An 18,669-nucleotide genomic window follows, 5' to 3' on the forward strand; every position below is an offset into this window, starting at 1 on the left:
TGATTAAGTGATTTGCATACGGGGGGGCGGGTGCATCTTTGACATCCCAGAGCAGCATCCCTGCGCGTCTTCCTCCCTTTGCAAAAAAACCAACCCAGGGCTTCCACTTCAGAACTCGCCTGTGGGCTTGGTGTGGTGAGACAGACACGGGGCTTTCAGAGGAAAGCTGATCCCACCTGGAAGGAGTGGAGGTCCAAGAAAAGCACACATTGGAGTGTGGTCAACAGGCATCAGGTGCAGTATGTGAGTCATGTGCCCTCAGAGCCCCCAGTAGGCGAGAGCAACACAGGACAGTTGAAGGGAACCAGCATGGGTGACGAATGAGGGTCAGAGGTTTGGAGACCCCTACCCTGTCGCAATCTCTGCCCAAGTGGGTATCCACGTGCCCCATCCTGAATATTATACAGTCTTGGCTGATTCCCAGCAAAAGATGCAATGTGGAACCTCCAAGCCAGACTCCCACCTCCCTGGAAGTGAGAGGTGCTGTCACATGCTCTGGGCTCAGGGACACCCAGGGGGAAACCTGGCTCTGCCATCTGTGCCACTGCGTGACCCCGGGGCTAACAGTACCCACCTCAGTGGGGCAGAATGAGGATTCAGTGAGATAATGCAGATGGAGTGAATGGCACGCAACAGTGTCCAGTAAATTGTAGATATAATAATGCTATTTATTGTTTGCTGCCCTAGTCTGAGGTTAGGCCTACCTTCCTCCAGGTGAGGCAAGCACAAAAAGGAGCTACCCCAGGTTTGGGGTTCCAAGCAACAGTGTCAAGCCACCACGCATTGGACCCCAAAGGGTTACAAGCCCTGGAGACAAAGGCCTGAGGTTCCCAGTGAAAAACCAAAGCATAAAAATAATTCGATGAGTAAGAATAAAATTCCCTCTTCTGAGGTTCCCGAGGCTAGGCCCCTCCCTGCGGCGGGCACTTCCCCTTTCCCTTGTTCATGGAGGAGCCAGGCCGGTTTGACTCACAGCAGGAGCGCCCAAGCCAGGCACCCACCCCGACCCCGGCCGGGCTCCGGGCTCCGGGCTGCGAGGGCTGGCAGCGGAGCGCGCCCTCGTGCGGCCGTGGGCGACACTGCAGCCCGAGAGAGGAAGCGGCGGCCGGAGCCGCAAGCCCAGCCACCCAGCGGCTCGCGGTCCCTGCGGGGCCGCCCTCTCCGCCCCGCCCAGCGGGGGCTGAGCGCCTCGCTCCTGGGGCTCCCACTTCCGCCGGGCCCTCCCCTCCGCCCCCGATCCTCCCGGGCGGAAGTGCGCCTGGGCCTCCCGGGTCCCCCACAGCCGCGAGGCGGAAGCGCGCCTCGACCGCCGCTCCCCTCGACCCTGCGGCGCGCCGCGCGTCGGGTTCCGGACAGGTCCCGTGTGACGTGGCCGCGCTCCGGGGGCGGCTCCGGGCTGGGGGCCGGGCGGCGGACCGGGCGGGGCAGACCCGGGGCGGGGCGCGGCGCCGCAGCTGGATGGCTGGGGCCGCCCGGAGCGCCGCTGCCGCCGCTGCCGCACGGTGAGTGACCGCCCGACCCTCGGGGCCCGCGCCCCGGGCGGGACGCCTCGGCCGATCCCCCCCGCCCCCACCCCGACCCCGGCCCTGCCGCTCCCGGGCAGACCCGGGCCTCTGGCGCAGAGCCCGGGAATTCAACTTCCTAGGGCTTCTCTTCTCCCGTCGCCCTGCACGTCGCTGCCCATCGCTCCCTCGCTGCCCATCGCTCCCTCGCTTTCCTCCTCCGTGTCCGTCTCCCAGTCTCTCTGGCTCTCTCACTCCTGACTTTCTCTTGCTTTCTCCTTTCCCTCTGCTCTCTGGCTCTCCGTCCTCCGCTTCCCCTCTGCCCAGACTGTGGTCCCCTCACCTCTGCGTGCCCTGCCTTGGCCTCAAGTCCGGCCCGGCCCAGTCCTGCCTTTGGACCCCGTGGAGCCCAGCGGGTTTCCTCAGTCTCTCGTGAGGGCCTGTGGAGGTCCTGGACGCGGGCATCTTTTTCAGCCTCCCACCGCCATCAGGGGATGAGGAAACTGAGGCAGGGACATCGCCAGCTCAAGGTCACGGCCAGATGAGGCAGGGCAGACCGCATTTAAACCTCATGCCTGAGTTTCCAGATTGAACTTCTCTCTTAGTTGACTCACATCCACATCCTGTGATCCAGAGGCTGGGAACCTTCCTGCTGCCCGGTGCCCCAGGTCTCCTGCAATATAAGGAGGGCTCTCCCTGCCCCCTCCCTGCCGGGCACAGTTCACCTGCATCAGCAAGCTCGTGGCCTTCGCAGCCTGTGCGGGAGGCAGTTCTGTTATCCTACAGAGGAGGAAACTGAGGCTCAGGTGCTGCAGGGACTTTGCCTACACTCAAAAAGCCATAGCTGCAGAGCACAAAGTTTAGGGCAGGTCTCCGAAGCGTGTGCCCTGCACAGCTGTGAGGCAGTTCCTAACTGAAGGATCTTTCTCTTCAGCCCTACGTCCTGTCTGTCTCTGTGCCCTGGGGACAGTGGGCTCGTTGCCTAGGGAGAAGCTCTTGACGGTTCTGCCCCAGCTCAGCTGCTCGCTTTCCCCACCTGCGCCTCCCAGTGTCGCCCATCAAGCTAGACAGTGCCAGCCTCAGTCCCCTGGGGCGTCCTCACTGGGGCATGTCCTGGCGGCGGGGCCTCCCCTGGCAGCTAGAGACACCCGACTGGGCTGGGCCTGCCGGTGGCTGAAGGGAGCCCAGCCAGCGCCTCACCCCGTCATTAGGGAAAGTTTAGCCCCAGGCAGACGTGCTGACACACAGTCTGGAGCTGGCTCAGAAGGAAACAATGTGTGGTCCTTGGGAGTGGGGTGTAGAAGAGTAGAGCCCCTTTACTCTGTGAACCCATCACTGGGATCAGAAGCCCTGGGCAAGGCAAGCAGGAGAGTGGATGCCATGGCCGCTTGTAGGGAGGAGGGTTAAGATGCCACGTTTGCTAAGCAGGTGTGCGGCCAAGGGTGGCAGCTCACGTAAGAGGCCTTTGTGTTTTTCAGCACGTGGCATGCCTGGATGTCCCTGCCCTGGCTGTGGCATGGCGGGCCAGAGGCTCCTCTTCTTCACTGCTCTTGTCCTAGAGCTCCTGGGAGGGGCTGGGGGTTCCCAGCAGGCCCTGAGGAGCCGGGGGCCTGCCGCGGCCTGTCGTCTAGACAACAAAGAAAGCGAATCCTGGGGGGCCCTGCTGAGTGGGGAGAGGCTGGACACCTGGATCTGCTCCCTCCTGGGCTCACTCATGGTGGGGCTCAGTGGGGTCTTCCCACTGCTCGTGATTCCCCTGGAGATGGGGACTACGCTGCGCTCAGAAGGTAGGTGACCCTCCTCTGGTGCCCAGGGCAGCCAGCAGCGTGGAAAACATCGCTGCTCTCCCTGGTACAGTGGGGCCTCACGTCCCAGGTTTCAGTGTGTCTGAGGTGGAGGGCGGGCACACATGTAACTTCTCACTTTGGTCCTGTGAGACCAGGGTGTGCCATGCTCTTTCCTTAGTTCATCCTTTGTTTGTTCCGAAAGAATCAAAGTCAGCAGACGTTCACCAAGAAACAGTATAGACACTGGTTGGAAATATGAGTGCCAGGCTGCTTGGGTTCAACCCCTGGCTCTGCCACTTTCCAGCTGGGTGGCATCGGGCAAGTTGCTTGAGGCTCAGGCTCCCAACCTTAAAAAGGGGCATAATACGGGGCACCTGGGTGGCTCAGTCGGTGAAGCATCCGACTCTTGGTTCCAGCTCAGGTCATGATCTCATGGATCATGGGTTCAAGCCTGCATCGGGCTCTGTGCTGACAGTGTGGAGCCTGCTTGGGATTCTCTCCCTCCCTCTGTCTCTGCCCCTCCTCTGCTCATTCTGTCTCTCTCTCAAATAAACTTGAAGAATAGTTTTTAAGAATGGGCATAATCCTAGTATGTACTTCATAGGTACTGCTGTGAAGATGAAATGAGCTAATATTGGTAAAAGCACTTAGAAGGCTGCCTGGTGCAGGGGAAAGGGCAGCGTGTTCACAGGCCCTGTGCCGGCTACAGGGATGCGGTGCCTTGCCCTTCAGTCTCTGCTCATAGTGCAAAAGACCCTCCTACCAAGGGCCCCTGGGTCAGCCTTACCCAGGTAGCCAGCCTGCCTCTGGGGAGGGGATCTGGGAGGCAGGGCACCGGCATGGGCAGAAGCTGCCCTTTTGTGCCAGATACATGTACTGTCCACAAATGACATGTTGTGATGAAAACCAAAGAGACTAGATGGGTAGCTGCTAAAACTAGGTGCCTGCTGCCTCACCCAGGAATGCAACATGCTAGACCAGACTCCTGGAATCTGTTTGAAATGCCTGCTCCAGGGGTTTCTGCCACTTGCGAGGCTCAGGAGCTGTTCATTCAGCAGATGGTTATGAGCACATCTATGCCCTGCGCCAGGCTGACGGCTGGTGCCGCAGCTGTGAATGGGGCCGATGTGGGGCCCTGCTGTCATGCCTGTGCCCGTGCATCCTCTCAGCCCCTCTTACCGTGTCCCGGTGAGTCAGCATAGGGAGGACTTGGATTATTAGCCCCATTTCACAAATGGGGAAGCACAGGCACAGAGGGGTCCTTTGATCAGGCTGAGGTCACACAGCCTGGAAACGGCAGCTTTTCCTGGGATTCCACCCAATCACCAAGCTGCCTCTGCCCTCTGGGCCTGTTTCTCTACAAACCAAGAGTTTGGACATAGTCTTCTTAGGGCACTTCCAACTCTGGATGCTGCAAGTCTGCAAAATTCCCCAAATCTCTGCCACTTTTCCAAGAGTGACCGTGGCTGTGAAAAGAAAAATTCCCACTTGAAGAGCACTTGCTATATGTATTGCAATTTAATTGCCCCAAGATCCCTATCAGATATAATTATCCCCAGTTTATAGATGGGAAAACGAATCCCAGAAGTTACCTGCCCAAGGTCACCAGCTTGTGGGTTGGGGAGCTGGGACCTTTCGGACTCCCAAGCCCAGTCTCCTAACTGTGAAGCACTAGTTAGTGCTCCACAGTCATCCAGCAGGTCGTGATGTATTTCCTGTTGAGCACCCAGCCAGTGCTGGGCCTGGGGGTGGGGGTGGGGGGGTGGGGTCGGTGCTCCAGGAAGGGCAGGAGGCCAAGTCCAGCCTTCTGGAGGCTTGCAGTCTGGTTGGAAAAACATAGCGCCCAGTAAGCTGGGTGGGGCAGAGGTCGGGCCAGCGGTTCTGGTAGATCAGCCCCAGGCCCCGAATCTCTTTTGTAGCTGGGGCCAGACGTCTGAAACAGCTGCTCAGCTTTGCCTTGGGGGGACTTTTGGGCAATGTGTTTCTCCACCTGCTGCCTGAGGCGTGGGCCTACACATGCAGTGCCAGCCCTGGTGAGTGAGGCTGCAGTTGGGCAGGAGGGCAGAGGGAGCTGGTGCCCATGCCTAAGGTTGGCCTAGGCCCTACCTGCTCTGCCAGAATGACTGGGAGAGAGAGGGGTTCTGGGCGTCTGGCAGCGAACGCGCCCTGGCCCCGATACCCTGGCCCCTGTGGGAGTCCCTGGGGCCCAGCTTTCCCACCAGCCATTCCTGTCCCCCTTCCCCTGTCACTGCCCCTGACTAGATCCCATTCCAAATGGCCCCCCCTTCTGTGGCCCTGGCTTGGCCTGGCCTGTCAGTGCTGCCCCCTGCAGGTGGTGAGGGGCAGAGCCTGCAGCAGCAACAGCAACTGGGACTGTGGGTCATTGCTGGCTTCCTGACCTTTCTGGCATTGGAGAAGATGTTCCTGGACAGCAAGGAGAAGGAGGGGACCAGCCAGGTGAGCTCCACATCCCAGGGTCCGGACAAGCTGGCCTCTACTCTGTGGTGGTTGAGGGCCTGCAGGCCCAGGTTCTGAATTGAACCCTGAAAAGTGGGTCTCTTGGCCATTCCCTGGGGGCTCTGGGAGGCTGGGCCAACTGTGAAGATCTGGGGAGTGACGACACTGGCCCTGCTCTGGCTTGTTCTCACAGACTGATGGCGGCAGCCGTGTGGGAGGCACAGGATCAGTTGGGTCTGGGTACACGCGGCTTATTGAGCAGCAGAGAAGTCTAGCTAGACAAAAGGGGCAAGGGTCTCCCTGCCTCTGTTTCTCCATCTCTTGCTCCTTTCCTGCGTCTACCCTGGCCAAGTGGGGGAGCATCTAATGTCACCTCTCCCTCCTTCTCCTGGCCCTAGGCCCCCAGCAAAGACCCTGCCGCTGCTGCCGCGCTCAATGGAGGCCGCTATCTGGCCCAGCCGGCTGCAGAGCCCGGCGTGAGCGCCGTGGTCCGGACCATCAAAGTGAGTGGCCCGCTCAGGGTCCCCTCTCCCTGCAAGCTGTTCCTCCCCACAAGTGGCAGGCCCAGCTGAGCCCTGCCCACCCAGGTCAGCCTGGCTTCCTCTCCCCTCATGCAGGTCAGTGGCTATCTCAACCTGCTGGCCAACACCATAGACAACTTCACTCATGGGCTGGCTGTAGCTGCCAGCTTCCTTGTGAGCAAGAAGGTGAGTGGCAGCTGCGACAGTGGGGACCCAGGCATTTCTGGGGGGAGTGATGGTGCCTATGTAGACCAGGTGGTTCTACCTCCAAAATAAGCTTCCAGTTTCTGTCCTTCCCGTTCCCTCCACCATCCACACCCCTATCTAAGCCCCAAGGGCTCCTGCATGAGGCCGCCTTCTGTCCCAAGCCAAACACTCCTTTTTGGGATCACATACCTCTGCCAGGCTGCTAGGCTTGGGCCCTGCCTGCTTCTAGATGCTTCTCACCCACTTCTGCACTCTGTCCTCTGAGCTCTGACATTAGTGGTCCGCCTACTCTTGAACTGGCCGAGCTCTTTCCCCGCTCATGGCCTCCACCTCACACTACCCCGTCTGCCTGGAATGTTCTTCCTCCCACTCTTTGAAACACTGGCTCCTTATCCTTCAGGCTTCGACTTAAATGCACTTCCTCAAAGAGGCCTTTGCTGACTCCTCATCTAAATTAGGCCCCTGTCACTTGTGTCTATGACACCCAGTCCATCTCTTCTCCTGCAGTACTTATCACTGTAATCATGCAGTTCTTTGTGTGTTCATTCAGTCCTTGCCTCCTGCTTCGTGAAGGCAGGTTCCTTGTGTGTTGTATTCACTGCTGTATTTCTAGTAGCCAAATGGTGTCCGGCCAGAGCACTCAGCAGAGTAAATATTTGTAGAATGAGTGGACAAGTGGGTGCCTGGCCCTCGGCCCAGAACCCCACAGACTCCTTCCCTGCAGATTGGGCTCCTGACCACCATGGCCATCCTTCTGCACGAGATCCCCCATGAGGTGTGTGCCAGAGGGTCTCCATGGCGGCAGTGGGGACGTGGGGCTTCAGAGAGGGGGTGGGGGTAGGAAGCCCAGCAGTAGCAGCTTTGGGGGCTGGGCTCCGGAGGCCTGGAGCTCTCAGCCCACCAGGCTGCAGCTTCCATCTCAGCTGTGCTCCAGCCTCCCGGGGACTGGGGTCCCAGCCTAGGGGATGTGGGCTTGGCGGGGGGCCCAGCAGCAAGGCCGGTGCAGGGGGCTCGGTGTGCATGTCCGTACCTGACCCCTGGGGCCCAGAGTGATCATCTGGACCTCCCCTCAGGTGGGCGACTTTGCCATCCTGCTCCGGGCCGGCTTTGACCGATGGAGCGCAGCCAAGCTGCAGCTCTCGACGGCACTGGGGGGCCTGCTGGGCGCCTGCTTCGCCATCTGTACGCAGTCCCCCAAGGGAGTAGGTACGGGCATGGTGGGTGGGGGTGGCAGGTGGCGGTCAGTGGAGGGGCCCCAGCCAGAGGGCACAGCTGCCCCGCCCCAGTGTGCAGGCCAGGATCTGCCCGGTCTACCCTGTGGGAGTGGGTGCGGTGCACGTGGCTCCCCTGGGCTCCTAGCCAGTCAGGACTTCTCCCACTGCAGAGGAGACCGTGGCCTGGATCCTGCCCTTCACCTCTGGTGGCTTTCTCTATATCGCCCTGGTGAACGTGCTGCCGGACCTCTTGGAGGAAGATGACCCGTGGTGAGTGACCCTCCCCACCGCCACTCACAGGGTTCATGGGAGCTCGAAGGGGAAGGGCTTCTGGGCTCCGCCCCTTCATCAGCCAGTGGCCGCCCCCCCCCTGAGCCCCCCCCCTCTCCCCACAGGCGCTCCCTGCAGCAAGTGCTGCTGCTCTGCACAGGCATCGTGGTGATGGTGCTGTTCTCGCTTTTCGTGGATTGACGGTCCCTGATGCCCCCCACACTGCAATAAGAGACTCGGATTCACTCTGTGACCGTGTGTGAGGCAGAGGGCGAGTGCCTGAGAGAGCACACCTCTGACCAGATGAGAGGATGGTGTGTGTGTGTGTGCATGCATGCGTGTGTGTACACGTACACGTGTGACCAGTTATGTGTGAGACCGACACTGTGATCATGCGCTGGGCCCAGGGCCCGATGCCCGCGCCGGCCCCCAGCCACGCCGTGGTCTTCTCTCCTGACCACCCTGTCACCCTGCACTTCTCACAGTGAGCAGTGAGGACGAGCAGCACTGGTCCCAGGTGGAGGCCTCTCCCCACAAGACTGCAGGGGGAGTGAGAGGCTGCTCCCCAGGGAGCTCAGGGGGCCCAAAGCTGTCTCCTTCTGGGGCCTTGGGGTCCCTGACCTCTGCTTGGGCACCAAGCCCTGGGCAGCAGAGGGGCTGAGGCTGTGGCACCTTCTCTCTGCCGTGTCCATTGTCCCAGCCCTTCCTTTGCCAGCTCTAAGGCCAAAGAAAGGAGAGGCAGGTGCTTGTGCAGCCCCTCACCCCACTCAGCACTGACAGCCCTACCCAGCCCAGGATGGAGCCTGGCAGATGCTTTCCAAGACCTTTTCCTCGTGGCTGCCAGCCCTAGGCCGGCTCCCGTTCCCCCCTGGTGAACGCTCCCTGGCAGCGCCGGCGGCTTTTGCCACCTCCAGCTGCCAAACAGCAGCCTGCGGGGCAGGGAGCAGCCCTGGGCCAGAGAGGCCTCTGAGGCCAGCTCAGGGATGCTCACGCCAGCACAGGATCCAGGCAGAGATCCTGGGGGCAGGAAGAGTGTGCCACAGCTGCCCCCCGGCTCCAGGCCCCTTTTTCCTGTCCCACGTAGGCTGAGGGGGAGTTGGGGGTGGTGAGGGCTCCGCGTTGTCAGCACTCAGGAATGTGCTCTGGGAGAATGCTGAAGCCATAATCCCCAGCTATTTCCCTTGGCTGACACCCAGGTACTCAGCTGGCCCACTCCACAGCCGGGCTCAGCCCTGCTGCTCAACCGTGGACGTTCTGAGAAGCAGCCGTCAAGAGGGTCTGAATGGTTTTACAGCAGTTTTGCTGTGGTTCCGTTTCTATCTGTAAATATTCTATAGATAAGATGCAAATAAATAATTATATACAAACTGGTTGTCTCTCCTCTGCACACCAGAGTCCATGGGCAAGCAGGGCTTTCCCAGGAGTCCCTTGCTCCAGCCAGGTTGGTGGCTGTGTGGGTCCCAGCTCAGCATCTTATCCCTTCTCCCCTCACCTTCAGCTCTTCTGCTTCATGTTCATCTCTGAACTATTACTCTGCAGTGCTTCTTAGAACAGGGTATAGCCTCTCATGCCATCCCTGGCTCGTTAGCTTTTCATCCCAACACTATAAGCCTGGCAGTATGCCATTGTAGCCAACGTCATCCCCAAGGGTGGCTGTCCTCGTTTTACAGAGCTAGGGGCTTTTCCCTGGCCTGTTCCTTGAGCAAATTAACTAAAGGGAGGTCCGTCCACACAGTCACTCCAGCTTTGCTTCCATGAAATTAGAAAAGAAAAACTAGGGGATCCTTACTCTAAACCACACATCCTCACTTCCTCTGAATGTCTGAATGTAAGGACAGCATCAGGCACCGGGGGGGTGCTCCTTCCCCTCAGTGCTAGCCCAAGAAAGAAGAGGGGAAATGGAGTCCCCTCTCCTCTCCACACCAAGCAGGACAACCTCTGGTAGCCCGTTGGCTGAGAGCAGTGGTGCCTGTGCCATTGTGGAGTCCAGTACGGGGGCTGGGACGCCCAAATTCGTGGCAACCTGAGCCGGGAGTGCCTGGCTCTGACCCAGTAGCTCTGTCAGCAAAAAGAGAGCTGCCCCACCAGGCTGTGACACATCCAGGGCCTGGGGAGCCCAGGCCTGGAAGTGAATCCAGAGCTGTTTGACCAGCCCCTGTCCTCTCCTCGGCAGCACCGGGGCTCCTACCTGCGGGTGGCAGGTGCACATTCAATCACTGCACTCAGCCTGCCCAGAGAGGCAGCTGGGCCTCATTTATAGATGAAGAAGCAGGTGGGGTGGGAGGGGGTGCCTGTGGGTTCACTACAGTGCCACAGGGTGAATGCCGTGACTGGCTAGAAGGGACAGAGAGGACAGAAGCCAAGTGGCCAAATCCAGGACGGGACAGAAACCAGAAGTTCTCAGAGGCTGTACTGGGAGCACCTCAGGCCGGAGGTAGAAGTCAAGGGGATTGCCACTGGGAGCATCAGCACTCTAGAAGGCAGTGTGGAAGCCCTGGGATGCCAGGGTGAGGAAGCTAGCAGGAAGCCAAGCCCTTCAGATAGGCCAGCTCAGTCAGTAGCCCACTGTGGTAGGCCTCCCCCAACCCCCACCAGGGGAGAGTACAGGGAAAAGGTGCATGTAGAGGCTTTTGCTAGAGGCAAGAGCTGACAAAGAGTTCTGAGGGGCTCTTATTCGGAAAGGCATTCTGGGGCCCAGCAAAACTGCTAAGAGTAGAGCGGAAAGAAGGGCTTTGCTGTCCTGGGTTCCAATCCCAGCTATGCTACCACCTAAGAGCAACCCTGGCCCAGGTGCATAAACACATCTATGAAAGGGGACTATCCCATTGGTGGATGCTAAGATAACTGCATCAAACCATACACAAGACCTGCTCGGCACGGGGCCCAAAACAAGCCCTCAGCGAACCACACCAGGCCAGCTATGATGTGGGGGAGCTGGAAGGTGAGTGAACAGGAGAGGACCAACGAGATCCTAAAGGAAACAGGACAGGGGCCTGATGAGGAGTGGGGCTGACGGCAGAACTGAGGACTGGGGGAGAACACACCAGAACCAGAGGTTAGGCCTAGAAGGACTCTCGCTGCTCTTGCTCAAGGTTCATTTTTCAGCAAGAGAAAAATGGGCCAAAAGAGCTAATGGGAACATGTGGAGGAACAGGAGGCTCAGGGGCCAGGAAGCAGGGGAGGACTTTCAAGGAGAAACACCCAGAGCCTGGCTTTACCTGGGAGTAGGGATGAGAGCACCAAAATGTAAAAAATGTAAAAGGGGAAAGGCTGGCTTCTGTTCAGGACCTTTGTCCTGGAGCTGCAAGGCACCAACCTCTAGAGCTGACAGGTGGGGCAGGGAATGGGAACAGGATCTGGAGGGACACAGTGGGGGGTGGGGGGGCCAGAAGACCCCACGCAGCAGGTGTAGCACGAGGCTATCCTTCCCGGAGGGCCTTGCCTCACAACTGGTGTGAGGCCCACGGCGGTCTCGGGTTTCCAGGCAGCAGCACGTGGGGAAGGAGCCTCGAACACACGCTCCACCGTTCCACCCAGAGCCCGGGAAGGGAAAACAGACAGGTGCCCGGGACCTGAAGCCTTCCTTTATTATGAACTGTAACGAGCGTGAGACCAGGGAGCAGGTGCAGCAGGCAGCCCCCTAGGCGTAGTACTGCAGGTTGGCTTTCTTCTTGGCCTGCACCTCCAGGATGCCCTCCATGTAGTCCTCGTGGGTGAGCTCCGTGGCGCCCCTGCGCAGCGCGATCATGCCCTGCACCCAGGACACATAGGCTCTAAGGGTGCCTTCTCACACCCCTGGCCCGGCTCTGAGAGGCCACAGCCCTCTGAGCCTCTTCCCCCCAGCGGTCTCCACCAGTCAAACGCCCCATCCTGTTCAGGGAAGGGGGCAAGAAGGCTCAAAGTAACCCACTCCCGCACCCCAGCACTCACCGCCTCCACACACACGGCCTTGCACTGGGCCCCATTGAAGTCATCCGTACAGCGGGCCAGCTCCTCATAGTTCACGTCAGGACTGGGTGTGGGGGTGGAGGAGAGATTCCACAGGACTGAGTTACTTATGGCGAGGGGTGGGAGATGTCCTCCCACACTCCCCATCAGGCAGCAAGGCCCACTCGCCTGGTGACGTCGACAAGTCCCTTCCCCAATATGCCTTGTTCTCCTCTCAGTACAAGATACAGGAGGAAAGAGGGTAGGTCAAAGCAGAGACCAGGTTATTTCTGGGGGTCTAGCTTTCTAGAAATCTGAGATTTCTCAGTCCCTGAGATTCCAGGGACTGATTCAGACTGCGGCAGGGGAGCAAGAGGTTGTAGAGACAAAGGATGGTCATCTCCCTCTCTTTCCAGTAGCGTCAGCCCTACATCAGCACAGCATTTTTCAGTCTCAGGTGCCAGGAAGTGAAAGGCAGGAAGTGAATGGCAGTGCCATTACCCCCAAGTACGAGAGAGGAAAACAGGCTTAGACAGACTGTAGCACCTACTAGAGGTCACACAGATCTAAATCCAAGTCCATCTGGCCCCTGGCTGAATTCCCTTGAGCTACTCTGTGCTGTGCTCAAGCTATTCTGAGCTGTGCTCGTCTGCTGGGGCGGGGGAGTCAAGGAAACGGGAGGGCCTCAAGCCTGTGCACCTTCAGATCATGGGGGAGGACGAGGCAGGGTGACTGTAAGGAGCAGAGCACCCAGAATCAGGGCCTGGACCCCAGCAAGATTCTATCTCAGGCTTCCGGGGAGAAATGGAAGCCAGCACGTGGAATAGTTGTGTGTGAACAGGGAGGGGAGAAGGGGCAGGTAGAGACCTGGGCACACCGTAAGAAGGCCACAGAGACCGCTCTGTTGCTCCCCTCAGGTCTCAGCGCCTTGCTCACGCCCTTGCTCACCTGACGTTCATCTTGCGGGAGTGGATCTGCATGATTCTGGCCCGGGCCTCCTCGTTGGGCATCGGAAATTCAATCTTTCGGTCCAGACGGCCTGAGCGGAGAAGTGCGGGGTCCAAGATGTCCACCCTGTTGGTGGCTGCAATTACCTAAGCAAGAGGAGAAGCATCAACTTGAACTGAGGAAGATGGGGCTCCCAGACAGACAACACTCAAGGCCATGACAGGCAGAGAGATAGCCCAGGGTCCAGATCACACATCAAGTGTGTTAAATCTCAATTCTAACTCTAGCTGCACTAGCTATGTGACTGCGAAGGTCCCCTGCCCTCTAAACCCTGTTTTCTTCCATCCATGATGACAATACCCACCTTTACTTGAGTGTTGGGCTGGAACCCGTCCAGTTGGTTCAGAAGCTCCAACATTGTCCTCTGTACCTCCCGGTCTCCAGCCTTCTCACTGTCAAAGCTGGGGCACACAAGAGGCCCGAGACACTGGTGAGGCCACAACTCGAGGAGAGCCTTCCCTTCCTCCACCCACTGGAAGCCTAACCCAACCATCCAGGACAGAGAAAGGTCTCACTCAACTGGGGGCCCCCAGCCCAGGACTGGTACAAGGAAGGTGTCAGACACTGGAGAGGCTCCTAGGATCAGCCAGGCTGAGAATAAAACAGTGAGCAAAACTAGCCACTGCCTGGGCTATCCACCAATGAATGTGCCACTGCAAACTGGGCTTACAGCTCAGAAATATGGGATCCAGACTTGGAGCATAAGGGAAAACCCAGGCAGGCATCCTTGAGGAAGTATCCCTCAGGCTGAAAACACACCAGGGGAAAAGTACATTCCACAGAGGGAACAGTGAGTGCAAAATCTCTCTCAGCACAGAGCTGGAGCAGGCCTATAAACCCGAAGGATGCTGTGAAGAGGTGGGGGCGGAGGCAGGTCCAGGATGAGGTGGAGAGGAGCAGGGACAGCCACACAGGGGACTGGTTAAGTCCAGCATTTATCCCAAGGAGCAATGCAGGGCCCATGGAGGATTTTAAGTAAGATGTTTGTGTGAGGGATGGGGTGCATGGGAGTGAAGCAAGCAGGTACGAAAGGACCATGCTGGCAGCCGTGAGGAGAACAGATGGTCAGGAGAAAAGCAGCAGGGAAGCCAGTTAGAAGAGAATTCCGGAAGCAAAACCACGAGAGGAGAGCTGCCACTGCTCCAGGGGAAGAATGGGACAGCAAGGGAAACAGGATTTAGAACAATCGCCTTGGAGGCACTCAGCATCCCCCTACCGCTTAGTGCCGATGGCATCCAGCTCATCAATGAAGATAATGGATGGAGCTTTCTCCTTAGCCAGGGCAAAGGCATCGCGGACCAGCTTGGCACCATCCCCAATGAACATCTGCACCAGCTGTGGGCCAGCCAGCTTCAGGAAGGTAGCCTGATGAGGCGGCACGGTGATCCATATCAGGCCAAAGGCACCAAGAGAGGTCCCTCTTGAGTCCCTTTGGTAACGCTTTAGCTTCTGCCCCTTTCTTCCTCATCCCTCCCAAAGCACTCACCTTGGTCTGTGCAGCACAGGCCCGGGCCAGCAGGGTCTTCCCCGTACCTGGAGGTCCATACATCAACACCCCTTTTGGAGGCTGGATCCCCAAGTTCTCAAACTTCTCCTTGTGGTTCATTGGCAGGACAATGGCCTCCACCAGCTGCCAGGAAGAAGTCCTGGGTGAGGAGAGTGAAGCCCTGAGGGCTCCGAGCCTCACACTTAATGACTTCAACCCCAACCTGCAACCCTCCTACTCCTCCTATTCAGAGACATTGCTCTCTTCTTCCCTGCATCAAAAGGATGCAGAATCCGGGTGCCTGGGTGGCTCAGCTCAGTGGCCAACTCTTGAGATCAGGTCATGATCTCATGGTTTGTGAGTTCAAGTTTTTATATATATATAAATTAACTTAAAAAAACAGATGCAGAATGCTTACTCCCACCAGGGCTGGCTATGGTCGCTCCAGAAATAGCAGGATATGGTAGAAAGGCACTGGGACAAGAACCAGGAGCCTGAGTTCCAGTCCCGGCTCTGGCCCTAACCTTCCTGTGGCCCTCGACAAGTCATTTAATCTCTCTGGACCTCAGCCTTCTAAACTGTCATAGGGCACCCTCTTACCACCGTAGGATGGAAGATAGGAGGCACACTGGCACTAAGTGCTCTGATCAATGAATCAGAAAAACAAAAGGCTGGCGAGGCTACTAGTGGCAGCCGGTGCCTCCCTCACCTCCTGAATCTGTTTGTCCAGGCCCCCAATGTCACTGTATTGTTCTGTGGGCCTCTCATCCACCTCCATGGCCTTCACCCGTGAGTCATACTCTGTAGGCAGGGTCTCCAGGATCAGATAGGAGTCTTTGTTCACACCCTAGGGACAGAGCACAAAGCCTTCACATTTGTCCCAGCTCAAGGCCTAACTAACTGGCTGGGTGATAGGTGTCTGTAGAGTGAAAAGAAAAAACAGGACTAGGAAAGACAAGAACCGAAGAGCAAGCAGATAAGCTCGGACTCTCTGGGCTGTTCTGCTGAGATTTAGGGCCAACACTGAACTGGGCCTGGGGCACAGGCTCAGCTAGCCAGTGGGAGAAACCTCACTGGAAAAGCCCTGCCTGGGCTCAGGGACACCACTCACCACCAAGTCTCCAGGCTTTAGCTTTTCAGCATCCACCAACCCAATCACAGGCAGGAAGTATGTCTGTATGAAAAATTCCAGGTGTAGTCTGTTACTGCCCTCAAGAACACTCCTTAGTCCTGTCCCACATCCACTCCTCACCCTCCTCAGTTCTCCTAGCATTGAGCTGGCCTCACCTGTCGGGTAGAGGTTTTGATCACTGCACATTTACCCTTCCTCTGGGAATCCAGGTCAATATTGGCACCATCCTCCTCTTGGTCATTGGGATCAACATCTAGAAGCTAGGAAGGTAAAAAAGTCAGGTCAAGAGGCCCTGCTCAGCCCTTGAACTCCCCAAAGCCCAGTGCTTCTGGGTCCAAGACAATCCACCCCACTCCTGAGACTAGCCACAAGCCCAGCAAAGGTGTGGCTGATAAGCCAGGGGACTGGTAAGATCTGTTTAGGTTCTGTTTCTCTGCACACAGCTCTCTACCCCCTAGTAAAGAGGATACATGTGAGGCTTCTGAGGCCTTTTCAGGTTATATATATATCATATATTATATATATCATACGTATATCATATATCATATATCCATATCATATACACACACACACACGTGTGTGTATGTGTGTGTGTGTATGTGTGTTTGTGTGTAGAGCCCCGGAAGTGCACACTAGATAGGGGGCCTCACGAGGTACAGCTCTAACATCCAAGTTAGGCCTCAAAACTTTCACCCACTTTTTCTCCAATGGCACCATCGCAGGCTGCCTGCCTCCAAGCCCCGCTAACCCCTTCTCTTCCCCTCCACATACACACACACCTCGATGACGTTGGAGACAAGGTACGGCAGGGTCTTGTTCACTTTGATTTTCTCACTGTTCTCTTTGATCTTGTCCTTCATGGCCTGGAGTTCGTGGGTAACTCGCAATACTTCACTCTTCATGATCTGGGATGAGGGCAAGTGGAAGCAAAATGTTCAGCTGTGGCTCAGCTTATCCCTGGAACCCTGTAACTGGTGAAGCCCAGGCTGCCCAAGGGGACCTCCCGCACCCATTCAGTCAGCTCTAAGGCTCTCTGAAAGGTGAACCTCACTGTGTCCACATCCAGCAGAGGTCAAAACAGGCCAGTGTGGAAACTTCCTGAGGCAGTTGTAGCAGAGGAAAAAGAGCAGGGCTCTGAATCAAGCAAATACAGGTTTTAGCTTTTGCTGCTAATTAAGGGCTGGGTACTTCACCACAATAGAAACCTGTTTCCTCGTCTGTAAAATGGGGACTTGCTAAGAGAAAGATTCTCAAGAGGAATAAAGACCTCGTTGGAAAGAGCATTCTGATGATTCCTCCTGTCAGACCTGCCCTCCCACCACCCTGACCCTCTTCGAGTCCCTTCTAAGGCTTAGTTCTTCTTTCTTGATCCGCGGGCCCCAAGTCTTCCTGGCAAGGCCGAGAACAAAGTGAAAGAAGCTGCTGGGATCTCTAGGGTCTGCCCTGCGGGGGCCTCGCTGCCCCTGGGGCTGTGAGCCCACCTTGATCTCACTGTCCAGCAGCCGTGTGCGCTGGATAATCTCTTCTGTGGACATCTTGAGCACCTCCTCCCCGATTCCATCTTGCTGTTAAAAAAAAAAAAAAAAATTTTTTTTTAAACTCAGGGCAAGGATTCCGCGTTCTCCGAGCCCACTCACAGCTTCAGCTTCCCAGCCCAGAAAACCAGAATGAAGGAGTCGAGACCCTGGCCCACATCCCAAGCGGCCCTGACCCCAGGACCAGGCTAGATCTTGACTCCCCCAGCTACTTCCTACCCTCCCGCCAAGGGCGTCTTCCCGCCGGCCCCAGCTCCGGGAGCCCCAACCCTCCCAGCGCGCACCTCAGCTTCATCCCACACGGTAGCCATCTTCTCCTGCCGAGTCACTGGACTCTCCAGTTCCGGCAGCAGATTCATGTTCTGAAAGGAGAAGACCGAAGATCGGACTGGACAGGAACTGCGGCGAGAGATTAATACTTTCTTTCTGAAGGCCTGCTTCTGACTAGTGGCGGGCCTCTCTCCCCAAGTCCTGACTCTTAACCGAATTAGGTCCGTCCTCCACGGCCACAGCGAATCTGCTACTCCGATTCAAAAGACAAAACCCGGGCGGCAGGACGCGCCCCTCACTCCCCCTACTGCTCCAGAAACGTTACCGCCCTCCTCCTGTTTAAACCAGGAGCGAGAGGTGGGTGCGCTATTGGTCGGCGCGCGCAATGGGCGGGGCCTGGATTTAAAACCGGAAGGGGAGGGAGCAATGAAAGGAGCCTGCAGGGTGTCTGGGAAATGTAGTGTTAATCTGGCCGGTAATTGAAAGGGCACGTTCGAAGGGGTGACTTGACCTCAGCATCTGGCGCAGCTAGGAATTAGAGGATTCGCGCGATGGCTCTGCCTCCCAAACCATAGACAACATAGGCTAGCCGTGTGCAACGAGCCAAAAAAAGGGCATGCCCAGGGTCACCTGAGAGACTCATTAATCAGTTTTAAAGAGAAATCGCTGCTGCTTTTCTGAGCAGGTGCCACAGAACTGCCCACGTGGAAAGAGCTCAATTGACAACAGTCTCCACAATTAAAAACATTATGACTCAACGTCTGTAATCGTTTCTTGTCATTTCAAGGAGTAGGGCAGACCTCTGGATCTTATGAGACCCATTTGTTGTAGCTGGGTCCCTTGCTGTGGAGGATCTCTGCTTATTACCATGAGGTGAGACCCAGGGCACCACTAAAATGTACTTCATGTAAGCGTATATTTTAAGTCAAACCATCACAAGTAACCCCTATACAGTGAGAATCTGTGTAATGGTTTTCTTGGAAGCAGTTGAAGGCAGAAATTTCTTTAAATAACAGCATTTGCAGCTGCTTGCTCAGGCTGGCAAGACACCTCTGCAAAAAACAGCATTTCTTCCATCCTCTCAACAGCTCTGCCCCGTGGACAGATTGGCTTATCATTCTCAACTTTATTTTGTTAAGTAAGCTCTACGTGGGGCCTGAACTCACAACCCGGAGATCAAGAGTTGCTGGCTCCTTCAACTGAGCCAGCCAGGCACCCCTATCATTCTCCACTTTAGATAAATGTGTGGACGATCATAGAGGCTACGTGACTTGCTCAAGGTTGTTCGGTGAGTCAGTGTCAGCACAGGGGCTGCTGACCCCAAATTCACACTTGTCAGAGTTGCCTGACAGG

At 57.0% G+C, this 18,669-nt stretch overlaps 2 protein-coding genes across 11 annotated transcripts; one reads left to right on the forward strand and one right to left on the reverse strand.

Annotated features, from left to right (window-relative positions):
* Nucleotides 1-83: 83 nt before the first annotated feature.
* SLC39A13 (solute carrier family 39 member 13) lies at nt 84-9,325 on the forward strand. Of its 10 annotated transcripts, none has more exons than XM_023239821.2 (10): nt 84-234; nt 2,981-3,289; nt 5,189-5,322; nt 5,607-5,746; nt 6,145-6,249; nt 6,364-6,453; nt 7,199-7,249; nt 7,548-7,680; nt 7,859-7,958; nt 8,084-9,325. In XM_023239821.2, exons 2-10 carry the CDS (start codon nt 2,997-2,999, stop codon nt 8,157-8,159), a joined length of 1,122 nt encoding a protein of 373 aa, XP_023095589.1. In that variant the 5' UTR covers nt 84-234; nt 2,981-2,996; the 3' UTR covers nt 8,160-9,325. The 10 variants fall into 10 exon arrangements, 9 of the variants coding, with proteins under 9 accessions (XP_023095589.1, XP_023095588.2, XP_044895202.1 ...); XM_023239820.2 differs by lacking the exon at nt 84-234 and adding an exon at nt 929-1,502; XM_045039267.1 differs by lacking the exon at nt 84-234 and adding an exon at nt 929-1,502 and having other exon boundaries at nt 5,622-5,746.
* Nucleotides 9,326-11,522: 2,197 nt separating this feature from the next.
* PSMC3 (proteasome 26S subunit, ATPase 3) lies at nt 11,523-17,637 on the reverse strand. Its single transcript, XM_003993242.6, has 12 exons — nt 17,331-17,637; nt 16,993-17,076; nt 16,291-16,416; nt 15,667-15,771; nt 15,491-15,553; nt 15,089-15,226; nt 14,380-14,523; nt 14,110-14,258; nt 13,198-13,294; nt 12,834-12,979; nt 11,889-11,970; nt 11,523-11,709 (listed from the first exon to the last, which is right to left on the reverse strand). Exons 1-12 carry the CDS (start codon nt 17,403-17,405, stop codon nt 11,599-11,601), a joined length of 1,320 nt encoding a protein of 439 aa, XP_003993291.1. The 5' UTR covers nt 17,406-17,637; the 3' UTR covers nt 11,523-11,598.
* Nucleotides 17,638-18,669: the final 1,032 nt, after the last annotated feature.

Source organism: Felis catus, chromosome D1, assembly GCF_018350175.1.
Source record: "Felis catus isolate Fca126 chromosome D1, F.catus_Fca126_mat1.0, whole genome shotgun sequence".
Lineage (NCBI taxonomy): Eukaryota > Metazoa > Chordata > Mammalia > Carnivora > Felidae > Felis > Felis catus.